The sequence below is a fragment of the Tubulanus polymorphus genome, unplaced genomic scaffold (genome assembly GCF_964204645.1).
Source record: "Tubulanus polymorphus unplaced genomic scaffold, tnTubPoly1.2 scaffold_78, whole genome shotgun sequence".
Taxonomy (NCBI): Eukaryota; Metazoa; Nemertea; class Palaeonemertea; order Tubulaniformes; family Tubulanidae; genus Tubulanus; species Tubulanus polymorphus.
This window is the reverse complement of record NW_027437484.1, coordinates 20,826-41,186: the sequence shown is the minus strand read 5'-3', so window position 1 is coordinate 41,186 and position 20,361 is coordinate 20,826. Positions and strand designations below refer to the sequence as shown.

Below are 20,361 nucleotides of genomic sequence, written 5' to 3'. Positions count from 1 at the left end.
TGTGAAATAAATGAAATTGCTGCAAGTTTTCAAAAAAACTGATTGGAGTTCTTCTTATATTCATTCAAGAACAGTTGGTTCGAATCCCTGTACATCCTCAATTCAGCATCAGGATCGCTCTGAATCAGTATCAGTAATTACTGGGATCGAACCCGGGACACCCCTGTACATCCTCTATTCAGCATCAGGACCACTCTGAATCAGCATAGTCAGTAATTAACTGGGTTCGAACCCGGGACACCCCTGTACATCCTCTATTCAGCATCAGGACCGCTCTGAATCAGTATCAGTAATTACTGGGTTCGAACCCGGGACATCCGCTTAGTTTAATAATCTTGCTATGATCGCCATCTATTGGATTTTGGCTGAACCGACTAGATAGCTCTTACTGGTCTCACTGAGTCTTCTTTAATGCGTTGAAATCACACTCGCCATCTGGTGGATTTCTATGCTTCTACAGTCTAATGATGGTTTTATCCACCAGGTGGCGAGTGTGATTTTAACCGATTAAAGAAGAGTCAGTGAGACCAGTAAGAGCTATCTAGTCAGTTCTGACAAATTCCAATAGATGGCGATCACGTTAGAAATCTTGATATCCTTTCGTCGGGCACCCTGTACATCCTCTATTCAGCATCAGGAACCACTCTGAACCAGTATCAGTATAATTACTGGGTTCGAACCAGGGAAACCCCTGTACATCCTCTATTCAGCATCAGGACCACTCTGAATCAGTCAGTAATCACTGGGTTCGAACCTGGGACACCCTCTGTACATCCTCTATTCAGCATCAGCACTGCTCTGAATTAGTATCAGTAATTGCTAGGTTTGAGCCCGGAACACCCCTGTACATCCTCTATTCAGCATCAGGACCGCTCTGAATCAGTATCAGTAATTACTGGGTTCGAACCCGGGACACCCCTGTACATCCTCTATTCAGCATCAGGACCGCTCTGAATCAGTATCAGTAATTACTGGGTTCGAACCCGGGACACCCTCTGTACATCCTCTATTCAGCATCAGGACCGCTCTGAATCAGTATCAGTAATTACTGGGTTCGAACCCGGGACACCCCTGTACATCCTCTATTCAGCATCAGGACCGCTCAGAACATCCGCTTAGTTTAATAATGATGCTATGATCGCCATCTATTGGATTTTGGATGAACTCACTAGATAGCTCTTACTGGTCTCACCGAGTCTTCTTCAGTGGGTTGAAATCACACTCGCCATCTGGTGGATTTCTATGCTACTACAGTTTAATGATGGTTTTATCCACCAGATGGTGAGTGTGATTTTAACGGATTAAAGAAGACTCAGTGAGACCAGTGAGAGCTATCTAGTCAGTTCCGACAAATTCCAATAGATGGCGATGACGTTAGAAATCTTTATAGCCTCTCCTCGTAGGTCACCCTGTACATCCTCTATTCAGCAGCAGGAATCACTCTGAATCAGTGTTAGTAATTAACTGGGTTCGAACCCGGGACACACCCCTGTACACCCTCTATTCAGCATCAGGACCACGCTGAATCAGTGTCAGTAATAACTGAGTTCGAACCCGGGATACACCTGAACATCCTCTATTCAGCATCAGGACCACTCTGAATCAGTACCAATAGACCAGGTACATAGTCTTTGATACAAGCTCTTCCTGTCAGTGATATAAGCTCCACCCATTATTCAGCTCCTCCTGTGATTGACAGTAATAAAAAAGATATTTGAATGTAAATGATTTATTGATTTATCAACCGAACAAAATCAATAAAATAAAACATAAGAGAAATAATAATAATCATGCATATAATCGGATGGTAAGAGAACTGGTTTTGTTGGTTTATTCAGAGAGAGAAGAGAGAAAGAGGCCAGGAGTATAAAATAAAACAATACATCATAGGTTATAATCAAAATTAACAAAACAATCAGTGGCGCCACCTATTGAGACAGTCATCGATAACCAAGCGTTGGAATGAAGCAGCGAACAATAAATGGTTACTATAGTTACACATACAACAATTCAATGACTAGTTTATGTGGAGAGTATGTGAAATCTATAACTACCTTACCTCCCCCTGCCTGACAGGCCCCGTCTCTTCAATCTTCCCAGATAGCCCCACCCTTCGATAATAGCAAGCCCCACCTCTTACTATAGCAAGCCTGACCGCTTAGCTAGCCCCACCCCTTAGCTAGCCCCGCCCCTTAGCTAGCCCCACCCCTTAGCTAGCCCTGCCCCTTAGCTAGCCCCACCCCACTATCAGTCAGGTTTTCTATATGTTTATTGTGTGTACACATTGATTCTCACTAAAAACTGATGATTGATTGACATCTAAAAACCTCACTTACCACAGCATGTGTCGACTTAAAAAAATATAACAATTACCAACAATAGGATATAATAAACTATCACAAACTGTCGCTATTGTTGTATATATCACTACGACGACGCTGACGTGTCTATTTGTGTTTTGATTGGATGAGTTCATCCTGTAGTAAATGTAACGCAGACATTAACGATTGTTTATCGTCGCGTAACGATTCTAATTGTTCCCTTAACGACGCGTTTTCAACCGATATTTTATCGTAATTCTGGCACCGTTCCAGTATAATATCAGACGTCAATCCGTCTGCTACGCAACTATCAACGAGTGAATGATAACGTTCTAATAGTTCTAAACGAGTTCTCATCTCAACGTTCTCACTCCTCACTCGCTCCAGTTCACGTTTCAGTTCCTCATTCACAGGTGGAGCCACCGCTGACGCCGTCCCGTCGCACGTTATAGGTGGCAGCACCTCGGTATTGTTGCTGGATAAACTCGCCGACCTCGTGAGACGATCGTTTTGATTGGTCGAAACATCGGAGGCAGCTGCAAAATAATAACAACACGAGCGGTAATGACAGTAAGTCGCTATGGTAACAGGCAGACGGATGGAATATAGTGTTACCTTCGATAGTGAATAATCCATCATCCGTTCGTCTAATGACGGCTTGTTGTATGAATAAATCAATAGGTATCGGGTCGGGGGTCGTCGTATATGCCAGGGGACGATCCTCCTATACAAATATATAAATATATCATGTTTGACACTTTCTGAACTGAACTCATCATGTTTGTTTGTTTACACAGTTCAGCAGTCCAGGACCTAACTCCACAGTCCACAACTGTGGAACAATGGAACCAGGTCCTGTAGTGTGGAACCAGATCCTGAACTGTGGAACTGTGGAACTAGGTACTGAACTGTGGAACTATGTTCAGCACATTCTACACTGGAGTATGATGAACTGTGGAACGGAGTATGATGAACTGTAGAACGGAGTATGATGAATTGTGGAACGGAGTATGATGAACTGTGGAACGGAGTATGATGAACTGTGGAACGGAGTATGATGAACTGTGGAACGGACTATGATGAACTGTGGAACGGAGTATGATGAACTGTGGAACGGAGTATGATGAACTGTGGAACGGAGTATGATGAACTGTGGAACGGAGTATGATGAACTGTGGAACGGAGTATGATGAACTGTGGAACGGAGTATGATGAACTGTGGAACGGAGTATGATGAACTGTGGAACGGACTATGATGAACTGTGGAACGGAGTATGATGAACTGTGGAACGGACTATGATGAACTGTGGAACGGAGTATGATGAACTGTGGAACGGAGTATGATGAACTGTGGAACGGAGTATGATGAACTGTGGAACGGAGTATGATGAACTGTGGAACGGAGTATGATGAACTGTGGAACGGAGTATGATGAACTGTGGAACGGAGTATGATGAACTGTGGAACGGAGTATGATGAACTGTGGAACGGAGTATGATGAACTGTGGAACGGAGTATGATGAACTGTGGAACGGACTATGATGAACTGTGGAACGGAGTATGATGAACTGTGGAACGGAGTATGATTGAGTTTTTTTTACCTGTAGTGAAAGTTGTACGTTATTTATGTTTATATTCATCGGGAAAATTGACGGCAGAACTTCGTCCTCCATCAACTCTAACATCCCGATCAGAGCCGACATCGGTAACTTCAACGCATAATCATCTATACGAACATCCATACAACCCTTCTCATCGTCGCCGCTAGGGGGCGCTTCACCGACGACAGACGGACCCGAGTCGAAGCGTAGTTTAACGGGGAAGTAATCCAGTCTCGGAGGGGTACATCCTTTCTCTCTTGAATTCATCATGAATTGTGTAATAAATTCATCAGGGTTTAAATCTCCGTGGACACACGGTTGAATGTGCTGTAGTTGCAGTTTTAAACTCATATCTTCATTTATAATCTGAGCAATGAGTTCAGTGTGGTGAATTCTGTATGTTACAACCAACATCTGTGAAATATAGAATACACGCATTAACACAGGGGAGGAGGGAGGGGAGAGGAGGGAGCAGATGAGGGTGGAGAGGGAGGGAGGGGGAGGGAGAGGAGAGAGAGTTCAGTGTGGTGAATTCTGTACGTTACAACCAACATCTGTGAAATATAGAATACACGCATTAACACAGGAGAGGAGAGAGAGGGGAGAGGAGGGAGCAGATGAGGGTGGAGAGGGAGGGAGGGGGAGGGAGAGGAGGGAGGAGAGAGAGTTCAGTGTGGTGAATTCTGTATGTTACAACCAACATATGTGAAACATAGAATACACGCATTAACACAGGAGAGGAGGGAGAGGGGAGAGGAGGGAGCAGATAAGGGTGGAGAGGGAGGGAGGGAGGAGAGAGGGAGCGAGGGGAGACGCGTGGCGAGAGGGAGCAGGTGAGGGTAGGGAGCAGGTGAGGGTAGGGAGCAGGTGAGGGAGGGAGCAGGTGAGGGAGGGAGGGAGCAGGTGAGGGGAGGGAGGGAGCAGGTGAGGGGAGGGAGGGAGCAGGTGAGGGGAGGATGTTTACCTTCTGTGAATCATTGTTTGAATGATTCTGTTCAGTATTCAGTGTTTTTTCACTGATTCGATCCGATTCATCGAAACTCGATTCCGTTTCAGACGACGCTCGTGGTTTAGGTGAGAACGCCGGCGCCACCTTGTCGTATTCCGATAAACCGAGAACCACGAAATCTTCATCGTCCGACGACATTCCGCTTTTTAACGACGACGAATCCCAATCTTCAGAAATCACCGAACTATCGTCTGATATATCGAGATTAGATTTCATTTTATCGGCGAGATTCCCTAATCTGCCGATTCCTTTACTGAACGCAACATGAACGTCCATCGTAGAGAAAAACGATCCTTTCTTCACAGACGTCGTAGAATTAATCGATTCATCCGTCTGCGACCGTGACGGTAACCCTGACGACGAACTCGTACAGCTGTATTGTTGAGCGAGGTCGCAACCTTCGACTAGTATCTGCGGAGGTGTTGCGTGTTCACCGGGGACCAGTTCAGAATCTGAGTACGATTTACTGATAATAGAGGGCGTTTCTGGGGTATTATCACTCGGTTCCGGGGTCCCTGAAAATAGATAACAGTTTATACTATATAACAGACTATCAGCGCCCCCTAGTGGAGGTGTATTCTACTAATACATACCTGTAGTATCCGTACTGGTAGGAGATGGAGACACCGGACTATCAGCGCTCTCCGTCCGATGTTTTAAGGGTGGCTCCGATTCGTCTGATGTGTTATTCCTGTTTATAATCGGCAGACAAATCATCGCTATCTCGATCTCTTCTATCGTCATGGCGACGCAGATTTTACGAGGTTTAACGACGGCGTTCGGATCTCGAGGGAACATCGCTTCGTTGATCTTCTCTATTTCTGATTGATATTTCGAGAGTGTTTCCGACAATCTCATCAGGAAGATAAACTGATAATGATCTATTTGAATTATCACACGTCTCGGTAGTTTTATCAGTACGTTACACAGCGCCATCTGTGAGGGAGCGTTTACACTACTAGACGAGTTCTCATCGCTGTCGATACTACTACCGTTACTATCCAGACTATAGTATTGTTTTAATCGCCGTAGCGACGACCTACTTCCCGTGCGACTGCGTCTACGATGAACCTCCTCGGCCAATCGGCTCGCTTGCGGGAAACTGACCCATAATTCAATAGGAAATGATTCTATGAAAGGGATCGGACGGTTTTTAGATTTAGGAACGTCGATGAATTCCGCCCAGAATTGTTCGCACGCTATAAACCAAACGTCTGATGCCGCGTCCGATTTTAAAGAATTCGTCGTCAAGTTGAAATATGTTTCTAATCCGTCCGAATTTCCTTGACGTAAAATCTCATTAAAATCGCTGCGTTCCTCGATACGTTCGTCGGTTACCGCGTATTTTAATAATTCCGGCGCTAGCGATACTAAATCCGTTTGTTTATTCGGGTAGTCCCCGGTTACGAATAGTTGACCGTTTTTAAATTGTTGTAGACATTGTTGTAAATTGGCTTTCGAAGAGTTTTCGTCCAAACGACAGTTCGTCATCGTTAGTCGCGATACTTGAATCTGTAATCCACCGGGTCGATCGGGCTGCTCCGGGCGTTTCTCTTCCTCCAACAACACCACCTAGTGATTAAATACAAAACTAACTGATTATAGCAGCACCTAGTGGTGAAATAAAACACTACGTATTACAGCACAGTGTGACATATAACACTATTAACTGTTTACAGCATCATCTAGTGGTGAGATAGAAAACTATGAACTTCCAGACCACCTAGTGATGAGATATAACACTATTACTGACAAGAGCACCATCTAGTTATTAGATATAAAACTACTTACTCTCGGCATTAAAGCCTCAAATTTGATATCTTTATGTTCAGCAGGTGGAGGTTCAATACAATCCGGGTTTAATTCAGCTTTAACACTGGACGCTAGTTTCAGAATAAATGCATCCAACCAGATTATCGTTAGATAATCCAGGGTTAACTGAATCGGGTTTAACTGCGCAAAGATATTCGCATGGGGAACTGAAAATGGAAGAAAAACAAATTTAAATATAACTGCAAAGCAGCGATAATGGGTTTTCTGCTGCATCAGACGCATCCATGTATAAACCAGTTTGTATGAAGTTTCAGAAACAGTCACCCTCCCCCTCTAGCCCCTTCTCCCTCCTCGAGCTCCTCCTACCCCTCTAGCTCCCCCTGAGCAGCCTCCTCCCTCCCCTCCTCCCCCTGAGCTCCCTCCTCCCTCCCCTGCTCCCCCTGTACATGACGTACCTGGATAGTCAACATTCTCAGGGAAGTAATACTCAGTATGTTCTATATGTACTGCTGACATGTCCGGAGGTAAATGTAACTTCTTTTTATCGGACGACAGGAATTTCTTCGGTCGATTCCTCGTACGGTCTGGAGTCGATACGCGATATATCGTAAAATCTTCCAATCGTAACACGTAGCAACATTCCAACAATCGAGGTCGTGGTTTTTGACTGCCGGGTTTTTTCGGGCCGTGTAACGGTGAGGATTGAGGGCTGACCTCTTGAGCTTTAATCCTCGCCCTCATCACTTCCTCTCGGAATTCACCTAACAATTTCTGAGCCCAGTCATTTCTAGACATCATATACTCATTGAATCCCATCCAATGTCTTCTGTCAGACCCTTTAAATATAATATCATTGAAACATACAGCAAAAAATATCACAAATATCTCATCAGAAATATCAAAATATCGATTTGGTTACTGAACACAGTGCTCGTTCCCGGTCACCAGGGACATATAGAAATACAGAATCTCCCACCAGGGGGCGCGGGAACCCTCACCAAGCCTAACTGGGTAATTCAGTTATATTTAACTTCACCAGGGGGCGATAATTCTCATTTCCGAGCTAAGGATAGTAACATATAACCCCACCAGATGGCGTGAGCTCTCACCCGAGAACCTCGATATATTTTCATGTGGTGAGTTAGTTACAACAAATGACACTAGGTGTCAGATTAGACCAAACAAATCAATAATAGATTATATACTGTTTACACACAGTGTCAGTGAGTGTACATACTCAACATGTATGAATAATTGTATCCAGTCCAAAACTCACGTTCATCACCTATAGAATCAATATATCATTACATCTGCATCATTATCGAACCCCTAGCATGGTTCTCTTGGTTCTACCAGGAGCGCACGGTTCTATTAGCATGGTTCTTTTGGTATAGTTTGACCGGAGGCATGGGTTCTATAGGTTACACACTACAGGGATAAAAGCAGCTTGGGTTCTACGAGTATTGGTTCTATAGCAGTTCTACAGCAGCACAAGGCGAATAAAGATCTATTACAGCAGGGATCTGTGCAGGATGGTTCACTGTGGGGGAGGGGTGGTTCACTGTGGGGAGGTGTGGTTCACTGTGGGGTAGGGGTGGTTCACTGTGGGGGAGGTGTGGTTCACTGTGGGGTAGGGGTGGTTCACTGTGGGGTAGGGGTGGTTCACTGTGGGGGAGGTGTGGTTCACTGTGGGGTAGGGGTGGTTCACTGTGGGGTAGGTGTGGTTCACTGTGGGGTAGGTGTGGTTCACTGTGGGGGAGGTGTGGTTCACTGTGGGGTAGGGGTGGTTCACTGTGGGGTAGGGGTGGTTCACTGTGGGGAGGTGTGGTTCACTGTGGGGTAGGGGTGGTTCACTGTGGGGTAGGGGTGGTTCACTGTGGGGGAGGTGTGGTTCACTGTGGGGTAGGGGTGGTTCACTGTGGGGAAGGTGTGGTTCACTGTGGGGTAGGGGTGGTTCACAGTGGGGTAGGGGTGGTTCACTGTGGGGGAGGTGTGGTTCACTGTGGGGAGGTGTGGTTCACTGTGGGGTAGGGGTGGTTCACTGTGGGGTAGGGGTGGTTCACTGTGGGGAGGTGTGGTTCACTGTGGGGTAGGGGTGGTTCACTGTGGGGTAGGGGTGGTTCACTGTGGGGAGGTGTGGTTCACTGTGGGGTAGGGGTGGTTCACTGTGGGGTAGGGGTGGTTCACTGTGGGGGAGGTGTGGTTCACTGTGGGGTAGGGGTGGTTCACTGTGGGGGAGGTGTGGTTCACTGTGGGGTAGGGGTGGTTCACTGTGGGGTAGGGGTGGTTCACTGTGGGGGAGGTGTGGTTCACTGTGGGGTAGGGGTGGTTCACTGTGGGGAGGTGTGGTTCACTGTGGGGTAGGGGTGGTTCACAGTGGGGTAGGGGTGGTTCACTGTGGGGGAGGTGTGGTTCACTGTGGGGAGGTGTGGTTCACTGTGGGGTAGGGGTGGTTCACTGTGGGGTAGGGGTGGTTCACTGTGGGGAGGTGTGGTTCACTGTGGGGTAGGGGTGGTTCACTGTGGGGTAGGGGTGGTTCACTGTGGGGAGGTGTGGTTCACTGTGGGGTAGGGGTGGTTCACTGTGGGGTAGGGGTGGTTCACTGTGGGGGAGGTGTGGTTCACTGTGGGGTAGGGGTGGTTCACTGTGGGGGAGGTGTGGTTCACTGTGGGGTAGGGGTGGTTCACTGTGGGGGAGGTGTGGTTCACTGTGGGGTAGGGGTGGTTCACTGTGGGGTAGGGGTGGTTCACTGTGGGGAGGTGTGGTTCACTGTGGGGTAGGGGTGGTTCACTGTGGGGTAGGGGTGGTTCACTGTGGGGAGGTGTGGTTCACTGTGGGGTAGGGGTGGTTCACTGTGGGGAGGGGTGGTTCACTGTGGGGAGGTGTGGTTCACTGTGGGGTAGGGGTGGTTCACTGTGGGGAGGTGTGGTTCACTGTGGGGTAGGGGTGGTTCACAGTGGGGAGGTGTGGTTCACTGTGGGGAGGTGTGGTTCACTGTGGGGTAGGGGTGGTTCACTGTGGGGAGGTGTGGGGGGGGATGGTTCACTATGGTTCACCTACCTGCTGGATGATACGGATAGTGATCAATAGCGAGTTTAGTGAATGTAACTTGCATCGCTCCACAATCCAATAATTTACTGTAATCCTCTCCTAAACCAGCTGTAAATAGAAATAAACTATTGTATCCAAACAGGCACCGCGCGACAAAAATCAGAGGCAACAAAAATAAAATAGTCGAATAAATAGAAAGTCGGTACATATTGCGGGAATGAATGAATGCAGTTAGAAATTGAAGCCACAGAGAAAAACAGTGAAAAAGAAGAAGAAACCCGTCAGAAATACCGTCAAACCAGTTCACCATTAAAACGGCCATCTTGGATTTAGATTAAAGCAGCCATGTTGGATATCAGCTGCCGAAGAGCGCAAACTAATTCCGCCGATCCAAGATGGCCGCTCGAATGTTTTACGGTATTAAAATCTATACAAGCAGCAAAAACAGTGAAGTATTTTTTACCTTTCAGTGCGAGAGCACAACGGTCATTATCTACAACACGTTAGTCAATTATAATCAATAATTTATCGGTCTCTAATAGATCAATAATCTGTATCTATATCGATAAGAGTGTCTCCCTTACCCGATTCTACATTCATGTCTCCGCAAAGGTGAAGGTCGATACGTCCCGTGTATAAATGATACGAGGTCTCCACGATGTCGAATCTTTTGAATAAATTTGAAACGGCGGATTGATTCTGATTGGTCGGTCGCTGCTGCTGCGGGATTGGCTGAGCAGACGTTGGAGAGGACGCCACCTGGTGAAAGAATATAGAAACATAAGTGGTGACAAAATTTTACTGTTTCAATAAAATCGTGTTTGAATTGATAACTCGATGTACCTGAACGCGACCACTGGCGGCCATCTTACTTTGAGCGGAAGATTTTTCGATGACGTCGTTTAAAGACTGCGCAAATACGATAGCAGCTTTGAGTTGAGAATCGGTGAGGACCCACAATAAATCATCCAGTAACAGTTGAACTCGAGATGATATCACACTACTATCTATCAGAATTAAAACACATTATCAGTTAGATATCTGTTAACTCTTCAGGGGCTGGTTGTATAGACAGGGCTTAGACTTAAGACCAGTCTCAGACCAATTTAGTTCTATAGCCAATCTAACAACTTAAGTACTTAAGTCATGACTGTACAACTGGCCCTTGATTACTGATGGAAATAGATAAGACTTAAAAAAGATTTGTCAAGACTTTCCTAAAATGATGTGGTTTTTGTAGAAGTACGCGTTGACTGTATTCAAACTATATGCAAATTGTCTGATTGAACTTACCACTCAAACGCTTCTTCAGTGAAATGCGTATTTTTGATTGGTTAGCGATAAGACGAAGGGGCGTGGTACACAATGATTGACAGGTCTCTAATCCACTAGCCTCAATTCTCGTTGTCATCCATTCTAACTCTTTAAACAGCAGAATCTCGCCGCGGTCCGGGTCCCTGATTCTCGTACGTCGCAGGTCCACGTCCAGAAACGTCGGACTTTTACTTTTCAGATTCAATCGCGACAGCTAAAATTAGAGATAGACCAGGTTCTCCTCATTAATGCTAGCAGACAGACAGACTGACAGACAGACAGACCGATGGGTGTTACCTGTATCGATGCTTTGAATGAGTTTGATATAAAATTGATGATGACAGAATTGATAGAAAGTGAAATTCCATCAACAACGCGATCGACGAAACCATACTTCGTTCCACTCGGTTCTAAACTATAAATATAGATATAAACATAAACATTATCATACTGTAAAACACAAGCAGCCCCACTCCCTCTCCCACTCCCCTCCTCACCCCCTCCCTCACCTCTCCTCTCCCACTCCCTCTCCCTCTCTTCACCTCATCCCCTCCCACTCCTCTCCTCCCACTCCCCTCTCCTAACCCCGCTCCCTCACCTCTCCCTATCCTCTCCTCTCCCACTCCCTCTCTCCCACTCCCTCTCTTCACCTCATCCCCTCCCACTCCTCTCCTCTCCCACTCCTAACCCCGCTCCCTCTCCTCACACCTACCTCCCTCTCCTCTCCTCACCCTACCACTCCCTCTCTTCACCCCTCCCTCTCCTCACACCTCCCTCTCCTCACCCCTGACAGGGCTGAGCTAATAGAGATTAATTTACCTAGGAGTATTAGAATTAGATGTCGATTGCCTTGGTTCGTTACAAGTCTCCACTTCAACTATCACTTCATCTAAATACTACAAATATATCAAACAGAAAATACTTGAATCACATTAAAAAACTTAGTTTGATAATGATGAGGTTTTTTGACAAATTCGGGATTCTTGTAACAAAACTGTTCCTAGACAAACCGCACTTACCAAATATATCGGCTGACTTTTTAATTTCGTCCACTGAACCTAATTATTAAATAAATCAATAATTAATCAATCAATTCGAATGAGTTGTATATTGTAAGTTGTAAGTTGTAAATACCTTAGCTTGTACTCTATTACAATAAGCTTTAGTTAAACGCAACCAAGTCGGTAAATCTAATAAATCCATCAACATTTCTTCATCCAATTCTAAATTTGTTAAATCTCCTTCACCTTTCAATGTGCTCAGTTTGATTTTATCCGGAGATAAATTCTTAGTGAATCTGAAAATACAAAATCATTGATGATAGTTCAATAGGGCAGCGGTTGTAGGGTAAGGGCTCGCTTGATTCAGGATTTTCGGAAGGTAGATTAAGATTTCTTAATAATAATTAAGAATAAGATAATAAAGATACTAGATATCATCCTCAAAGTAAAAAATTATCAAACTCCTGATATTACCCCTCTCCCTCCCCCTCCTCCGAGAAAAATAGATTGATCAGTGACGACCGTGAGTGACAATCATGTTGTGACAAGACCAACCAAAACGACAAACGACCGAAACGTCAGGTGACGAGGTGAATGAACGACTGTCTACCACAATCAGTGTCGTCCATTCAAACACACATTATTTGAATCTTACTTTGATAAATGTTTGAGGATTTGGTTTTTAATCAGACCAGCCATTATGGTGTCGATTCAGGCTGTTCTTGGTTAATTCGGGGGTAAGTTAATCTGTCACAGTGTCATCAGTCATCAGCTGGGGCTCCACAATCATAATCACGTTAGATGTCGCTGCTGTCAGCAGTTCCGGCTAAGTATAAAACGCGATTGTGGCGACGTAACCCTAACCTCTATCTCTAAACCTAACCCTAATCCGAAACCCTAACCCTAATAATAGTGAATCTCAGTAGACTGGTTACAGGTCGTTTTAGCGGGCGGAGGCTCCCTTACATTGCTACTACAGTCTAATGATGGTTATATCCACCAGATGGCGAGTGTGATTTTAACGGATTAGAGAAGAGCCAGTGAGACCAGTAAGAGCTATCTAGTCAGTTCAGACAAATTCCAATAGATGGCGATCACGTTAGAAATCTTGATATCCTCTGGATGGGCACCATCTTTACATCCTCTATTCAGCATCAGGACCACTTTGAATAATTGTAAATAATTACTGGGTTCGAGCCCGGAACACCCCTGTTCATCCTCTATTCAGCATCAGGACCACTCTGAATCAGTATCAGTAATTACTGGGTTCGAACCCGGGACGTACGTCCCTGTACATCTTCTATTCAGCATCAGGACCACTCTAAATCAGTATCAGTAATGGGTTCGAACCCGACCCTTGTACATCATCTATTCAGGACCCGCACTTGAAAATCTGTAATAATTGGTTTGCGGTGGACAAAATACAACTGAAAAAGATCGTAGTTTAAATATATCAGCAATATTTAATTTCATTGTATAAATTATTTTACATTTATTACCTGAATCAATTGGATACAATGTAAATTACAATAGACACGATACAAATTGATACACATTGTATCACAATTCTAACTGGATACATTGTTTCACAATCCTAACTGGATACATTGTATTGATACACGAGTTCTATTGGATACATTGTATAAAAGCACAATTAACGCCGCAATACAAATACCACTGGATTTACACTGGATACACTGTATCGATACAACTTGAAATAAATACATTGTATAAAACTGTTTGAATTTATGATTTAATATTTACAGTTTTGGAATAAATAAAAAAATTGCGTAGAATTTACCTTTAAAAATATTTTACATATTTTGAATACTTCAATTGTTTTTTTATTATTTATCGTTTATGAGACGGAATGTGTTTAATACATGGATGTTTTATACCCGATGGATTGAATTTAACATTGAGGACGAAATCTGAAAATTATATTTGATTTATGAAAATACGTATCTATGGACTGGACAAGTAATGGACTGGTCCAATATGGACTGGACCTAGTATTGGACTGACCCGGTATGGCCGGTATGGACTGGACCAGTATCGTCCGGATCCACATAGTACTGATAACTCTTTTCACTCGTGAAAATAGAAAAGTAAAAACCGATGGTAGAAGATTCTGTATATGAGATACACGTTTAAATTCATAAAATACACATAAATTAACGTCTTACAAAAATAAGATCGAGTAGAAATTACTATCGAGATTACAATAAACCGAACATTATAAAATATCATTCAGAGAAATATTTACAAACGAGAGTCACGTGTTCTCGACAGGGTACAAGTCACGTGACCCGTAAATACACGGCTCGGATATGTTTCCGTTTTAAGAACATCTCTTTTTACTACGTGATGGAATGATGGGGTTCGAACCCGGCAGCGAATCTGAAGATTCCTCGATGAGATGATGCCATTAGCCGAAGAGCGGAATCGGGGGTTGCAGCTGTATGGATAATGTCAGGGATCCCCGGTAGAGGGGGGTGTTGTTTTTAGTAAGTGGTGGAGGTCCTGCAGCACAAAGCTCGACTATAGAATACTGACAGGACAGCCATCAGAATCGTCTCAAATATAAACAATAACAAATCAATCATGTAGAAAATCCACTGATATTCGTAGGGAATTTTCGCCTGGTAACATTTCACTAACATCTCTTGTTTCTGCCAGTCCCACATCCGCATGTATCGATCGGGTCGTCTGCCCAGACACACCTCTTTAAATATCATACTCCAGTCGAATAGTAGCGACGTCAGCACGATACCGCTGATAGCCAGTAACATACAGAATAACGACAAAGCCAAACAGACTGAAATAATACCGCGACCGGGCTTCACTCTGCGGGCGGCCGTTAGAGATATCAGCGCGCTTATTAGCACGAACGCGCCGATCCAAAAGTCTTGATAGAAATTGTAGGGTAGGGCGAGCGATACGTAGAGTATTGCGTTTACAATCAGTAACACGGCGATTACTAACTGGATTAATGATATGTATAGTGTAGATGTACGGTTAATCTTTAATCCGCCCTGATTAGCGTAGTACTCTGCGGGGGGTGGTTGATCCGGTTGAATGATGTGCGGTTGGACGCCTCGTATGGGCTGAGCGGGCTGGTCATATTCCTGTCGATACTGGGGCTGTAAATAGTAGGCCTGTTGATTCTCAAGGTCGATCGCACATTTCTCATCTGCCATTTCTACAATTAAATTTAATTTAGAAACTATTCAATACAATTACAATTACATTTAATTTAGTTAATTATCAAATCTAAACGACTGTCGTCAATAAATTATAAGTCATTGTGTTTTACGCGTCCCTCAAAATGTCCATTTGAAACTCATTTAAATGAATCCGTCCCCCATGATACCCCCCCCCCCAAAAAAAAAATCAATAATACCAAATAAAACCAAAAATGCCCCCCCCCCCCCCGCCCTCGGTCGTTAACATACAACCAATATAACCAAGTCTCATGAAGTAGGGATTTAAATCATAACTATAAATGGTTCTGCAGTTTTGAATCTTAGTCAGGGGTCTCAAACCACCCAATAAAAACGCCCAAATTCCGCAACTGGTCGGCGCGGCCACTGCAGTTACGAAATCTCTGCCCAGTATGTCTATATATGGAGGTGTATGAAATATAGAAAGTGAGTCATCGCCGCCGCGGCGCTCTGGATTACAAATAAATGTCAAGTGTCAATAGTTATAGAATTCAAACATATTTGAGGCTAAATTCATTTAAGTGGCCGCTTTAAACTGATAAATTATCAGTCTTATCAATAAACACTGATAATACTAGCAGTAGATACTGTTATTACCTGGTTCTCATATAAAGCAGTTCCTGGTGACAATATGGCCGTCGTTATATCAGTACTGTACTGAGTGTGTGTGACATGCGCACTGCGGTCACCGCCTAGATTTAGAATTAATTAACTATACGTGATATACGCGGCGGCGGTCGGGTTGTGTTCCAGGAATTCCCGGAATTTCCACGAAGTTTTCCGAACAGAGTAAATAACACACCTCTCTCTCTCCCTCACCTGATGGCGGCGATGTCGAGGTGACAAATTAGTCAGATCTGAACAATGTTGTCTGAGATATGTTTTAACAAAGAGAATTGAAATTAATTCCGCATTTTCAATGTTTTTAACCTTAACAAACAAAGAGAGTCAAGTACCAGGACTAACCGGGCGAAATGTAAAACTGGGCCTTTTATTTCGTGATGATTTTTACAATAGATAATGCATTTTTGGTTTTGTTGGCAGATGTACAGTCATAGCCGGATCATCTTTCTTATAGAAGTATTGAGGTCACTGGACCAGTCACATGGATTAGTCTCTCGGTCAATCTCTCCATCGGTCGTTTTTACGATTATAGCAATGTTTATCACTCAGTTACTCTGTTATTCTGTTATCTGAATCCAAGGTGTTATGTAAACACGGCGGTGCGGTGCGGTGCGCGGTGTGGCGGTGCGCGGTGCGGCGGTGCGCTCTGGTATCTTATCAATATTTATTACTCCTCTGATTTTCTATGTGCAACTGATTTATGAGACGTTTATCAACAGTCATAAATAACGAGGATGAAATAGTAGCCCCCCGACCCCCGACCCCCGAAATAAAACCTTAACACAGGTAAATTATAAAACTGAGAATCTACGCGTCGCGGGGGAGGGGACCGCGCGGCCGCCATTTTTACTTTCCCGTGTAAACCTGTTTTTCTACGTCCGGTCAGTTTGATATCAACAACTCGTCAGATTGACCGCAATCGCGAATTTAATACTCAAAAATCAATACATAATTTACCTGTAATGATGAACTGGTATCCGGTGTAAATCAAGAATTATTCTCAAGTTTGACGCGTCGTCTCTAGTGAGTTTTGTAAACAAAGCCCGTATTTAGCCCCGCCCAGCCCGCGATATGGGTCACCACTGTAGGCTTTAGTTATTGTTTGGATATACGTGTATTGTTTGAACGGTTTTTAGGTATGTGTCGCACACAGACTAAGATTGACGCAGCTGCTGTCCCGCGCGGGTTCACCTGCTTCCCGCCGCGTAGTGAGACACACAGTTCATCATCCACTCAACGGTCAAACTCTATATTTGGATGAGTCGTCAACGAAAGTTTCATTGTTTAAACAATAATTAATTCTACAAAAACAAAAACAATGGATTTATACATTTTATTGCATTAAATACTAAAAGTATATAATTCATATTTACATTGAATTCATAGTTTTATATTTCATTACAATTTTACATCGATCTCAGCACCAGCAATACATAGAGGCACGCCTATATCGACACAAGGCATCGCAAATAGGGCGAGGGGCGAGGGGCGAGGGGGGGGGGGGGGGTGCCGAATACATATACTTGATATAGATTCATATACAAATAATATGTACAAACAATCGCTAGATAAACTAATAGTTAAAATGACCTGATTTCCTCGAACTTAATCTAAAAAACCATTAAAGATCAAAACACATTTTAGAATTATTATTTTGATTATCTGAGCTATGAACAATGATTGTAATCTTTGGACCAAGTTAAAATACAGAATAACTGTCCAAACCAGAGTCGCGGACAAACAATTCCCAGAGGCAGTACTTCAATTCCAAGTGGAAAATTTGGATAAAAAAGGGACCTCAATATACATGAACGATGTATGACCCTAACCCTAACCCTAGCTGCGGAGTAATCCTAACCCTAGGTGGGCCCTAACCCTAACCCTAGCAGGACTCGAACTTCTGACCTCCAACGTACCAGCCGAACTTGCTAACCACTAGACCATAGACCAATAGTTACTGGACGGAGCTTGTTAGTTTGTCCGTTCAGTGTGGTGACTCATTGTGGTGACTGGTGACCAGTCAACAGTGTGGTGATTCTATACTCAGTAACAACCGGGCATGGACATTCTGAACAGAAAAACGGGATGGATATATCGGACTTCTGGGATCTCGCGGTTTAGTGGTACTGACCCCCTGGTCTCTGGCTTCTCTACCAGAGGGAGCCACGGGCGTTTAGCTGGACTGTTTACCGCGGAAAGCTTTAATCAGAATAAACATAATGACTACTAAAATCAACAGACAAACAAACATAGCAACGACGTCAACAATGTAGAATGCTACAAACGCTATAATAGGGACGGGACGTTCAACGGTACATTGTTGAATGAGAAGATGTTTCTCGGCGTCAGTCAGACGGAAGTAACGCTCATCTCGACGCGAATCAACGCAAAACGTTTTCAGTACGTCATACCAGTAAAACACGTAACCGGTCAGGGCTAAACCGATCAGACTTAAAACCATACAAACACCGCATAGAATTAGAGTTATCAGAGCCAGAATTCGTCTGCTGGTCGTGGCCGTTAAAATCGATAAAACGCCGGTTATTAATATGAATATAGAACACCATATATCGCTGTAGTAAGGCTGAATAACACCTAAACTCGCCTCTAAAATCCCGCTTAACAGTAACAACGAACTGAATACTACAAGTATTATTGAAGCTCTCAGTAACAAATTCTCCTGCAATTTTATATGGACGTTCCCGCCACCGACTACTTCCGCTGAATTGGGATCCGGTTGCCATGGCACGTGCTGTAAATTGACGCGACCTCGACCTTTATTTCCCGCCGGCGCGCCACCGCTGTTGGTCGACGCGGTCGACGGCAGCGTGTCACGTGAGCGCGGCGGTTGTTGCAGGTAGTATACAGCGTTACGATGACCATTCTCGTCGACCATCCTATCACGTGACCTGCTATCGCGGTCCAGGGTCTCCCGCGATGACGTCACGACTGGTCCAGAGCCACTACTACCGGCAGACATCTAAACCCTGTAAACAGTAAACAGACTGGAGTTTAACAGTGAATGAATTGTTCTAACCCCCAGAACCCTGACAGTGATTCTAACCCCCAGAACCCTGACAGTGATTCTAAACCCCAGAACCCTGACAGTGATTCTAACCCCCAGAACCCTGACAGTGATTCTAACCCCCAGAACCCTGACAGTGATTCTAACGCCCAGAACCCTGACAGTGATTCTAACGCCCAGAACCCTGACAGTGATTCTAACCCCCAGAACCCTGACAGTGATTCTAACGCCCAGAACCCTGACAGTGATTCTAACGCCCAGAACCCTGACAGTGATTCTAACGCCCAGAACCCTGACAGTGATTCTAACCCCCAGAACCCTGACAGTGATTCTAAACCCCAGAACCCTGACAGTGATTCTAACCCCCAGAACCCTGACAGTGATTTTAACCCCCAGAACCCTGACAGTGATTCTAAACCCCAGAACCCTGACAGTGATTGTAACATGAGAGGATCATTTAAGATACTCCAAGGTCAAGCAATCTGTCAGGTCACCGTGGTCTATGCTCCTTTCAACAACCGTATTGGACCATGTTACAGTAGTCCGGCCTAGTCGCTGTACAGTAGTCCCGGTCTTGTGGCTATAGTCTGACTCGGGCTAAAGCTAAGCTTTCACGATCGGTTATTTAACAATAAGCCTAGAACCGTGTCGTCATCTGAACCGCCCATCGCGATTTGGTCAGGGCCTCTTGCTGTTAGTCAGATTCAGTCCCCGATAAGTTAAATCGACTGACCTGTCGATGAGGAGGTCGGTAGGGCGTGGGTCCCCGGGGTATAAAACGTTACCTGTTGATTGTGTATTATATCCTGACTGCTGATCAATTAGTTTATTACAATCTGTCGCCTAACACACGCCGTACATACAGCACCTATATCTCTCAGTCACCTGCTGCTAGTGTGTCGATCGCGATATCAGCGAAATTTATATTTACTTATACTACACCGTACAAATATTAGATCTATTTCAATTTAATCACCTTGACCTAAAAATATCGGTCAAATCAGTGATTAAACTGACTAGGCAGTCTCTGGAGAGCCAGTGCCCGCGGTGGGTGGGTCGGGTCGATGGGCTTCCTATTTGATCTCGCGGTCCTCGTAAGAGAATTTCGATTATTTACAATGAGTTTGACTCGAGTCAAGTCTCAACGGGAACTGGGTGCAATTAACCACACTTGATTATGAGCAGATATAGTACAATTATGGGGTAGTTTGTTTGGGTATTAATTCAGGCTAAATCCACTGTGTCCGATACGTCACTGCGGCCACGGGTCGTAAGATTGCAGGCGATCCTCGCTGAGCGCAGATCTCATCCGGTTTCTAAGTGCGCCTCTTGTTTAGTTATAAGCTTTCTTTGGATTTTTGTTGTAAGATAAAACTTGGGCCTGAAATAGTGAAATTTTATTAAAATCCCGGCACAGT

At 44.4% G+C, this 20,361-nt stretch overlaps 3 protein-coding genes across 5 annotated transcripts; all 3 read right to left on the bottom strand.

Annotated features, from left to right (window-relative positions):
* Positions 1–2,198: 2,198 nt before the first annotated feature.
* Positions 2,199–12,857, bottom strand: LOC141914689 (bridge-like lipid transfer protein family member 3B). Its single transcript, XM_074805950.1, has 17 exons — positions 12,726–12,857; positions 12,204–12,366; positions 12,089–12,127; positions 11,889–11,965; positions 11,367–11,484; positions 11,049–11,283; positions 10,599–10,762; positions 10,340–10,514; positions 10,219–10,248; positions 9,765–9,863; positions 7,160–7,540; positions 6,723–6,910; positions 5,525–6,503; positions 4,887–5,446; positions 3,923–4,336; positions 2,937–3,045; positions 2,199–2,857 (listed from the first exon to the last, which is right to left on the bottom strand). Exons 1-17 carry the CDS (start codon positions 12,767–12,769, stop codon positions 2,448–2,450), a joined length of 4,185 nt encoding a protein of 1,394 aa, XP_074662051.1. The 5' UTR covers positions 12,770–12,857; the 3' UTR covers positions 2,199–2,447.
* Positions 12,858–13,549: 692 nt separating this feature from the next.
* LOC141914692 (uncharacterized) lies at positions 13,550–17,006 on the bottom strand. Of its 2 annotated transcripts, none has more exons than XM_074805955.1 (2): positions 16,876–17,006; positions 13,550–15,272 (listed from the first exon to the last, which is right to left on the bottom strand). In XM_074805955.1, the coding sequence occupies exon 2, from the start codon at positions 15,268–15,270 to the stop codon at positions 14,575–14,577; it is 696 nt and encodes a 231-aa protein (XP_074662056.1). In that variant the 5' UTR covers positions 15,271–15,272; positions 16,876–17,006; the 3' UTR covers positions 13,550–14,574. The 2 variants fall into 2 exon arrangements, with proteins under 2 accessions (XP_074662056.1, XP_074662055.1); XM_074805954.1 differs by lacking the exon at positions 16,876–17,006 and adding an exon at positions 15,892–16,010.
* A 255-nt stretch (positions 17,007–17,261) lies between these two features.
* Positions 17,262–19,858, bottom strand: LOC141914690 (uncharacterized). Of its 2 annotated transcripts, none has more exons than XM_074805951.1 (2): positions 19,729–19,858; positions 17,262–18,905 (listed from the first exon to the last, which is right to left on the bottom strand). In XM_074805951.1, the coding sequence occupies exon 2, from the start codon at positions 18,896–18,898 to the stop codon at positions 18,092–18,094; it is 807 nt and encodes a 268-aa protein (XP_074662052.1). In that variant the 5' UTR covers positions 18,899–18,905; positions 19,729–19,858; the 3' UTR covers positions 17,262–18,091. The 2 variants fall into 2 exon arrangements, with proteins under 2 accessions (XP_074662052.1, XP_074662053.1); XM_074805952.1 differs by having other exon boundaries at positions 17,262–18,923; positions 19,729–19,852.
* Between the last annotated feature and the right edge of the window lie 503 nt (positions 19,859–20,361).

What these genes read in the sequence shown, in the direction of transcription:
- LOC141914689 (XM_074805950.1), bottom strand. Translation starts at nt 12,769, where the DNA reads ATGGCTGGTCTGATTAAAAACCAAATCCTCAAACATTTATCAAA. An exon ending in AGACATGAATGTAGAATCGG is followed by an intron (nt 10,249 to 10,339) that starts GTAAGGGAGACA and finishes AACGTGTTGTAG; the next exon opens with ATAATGACCGTTGTGCTCTC. An exon ending in TTGTGCTCTCGCACTGAAAG is followed by an intron (nt 9,864 to 10,218) that starts GTAAAAAATACT and finishes TTCTATTTACAG; the next exon opens with CTGGTTTAGGAGAGGATTAC.
- LOC141914692 (XM_074805955.1), bottom strand. Translation starts at nt 15,270, where the DNA reads ATGGCAGATGAGAAATGTGCGATCGACCTTGAGAATCAACAGGCCTAC.
- LOC141914690 (XM_074805951.1), bottom strand. Translation starts at nt 18,898, where the DNA reads ATGTCTGCCGGTAGTAGTGGCTCTGGACCAGTCGTGACGTCATCGCGG.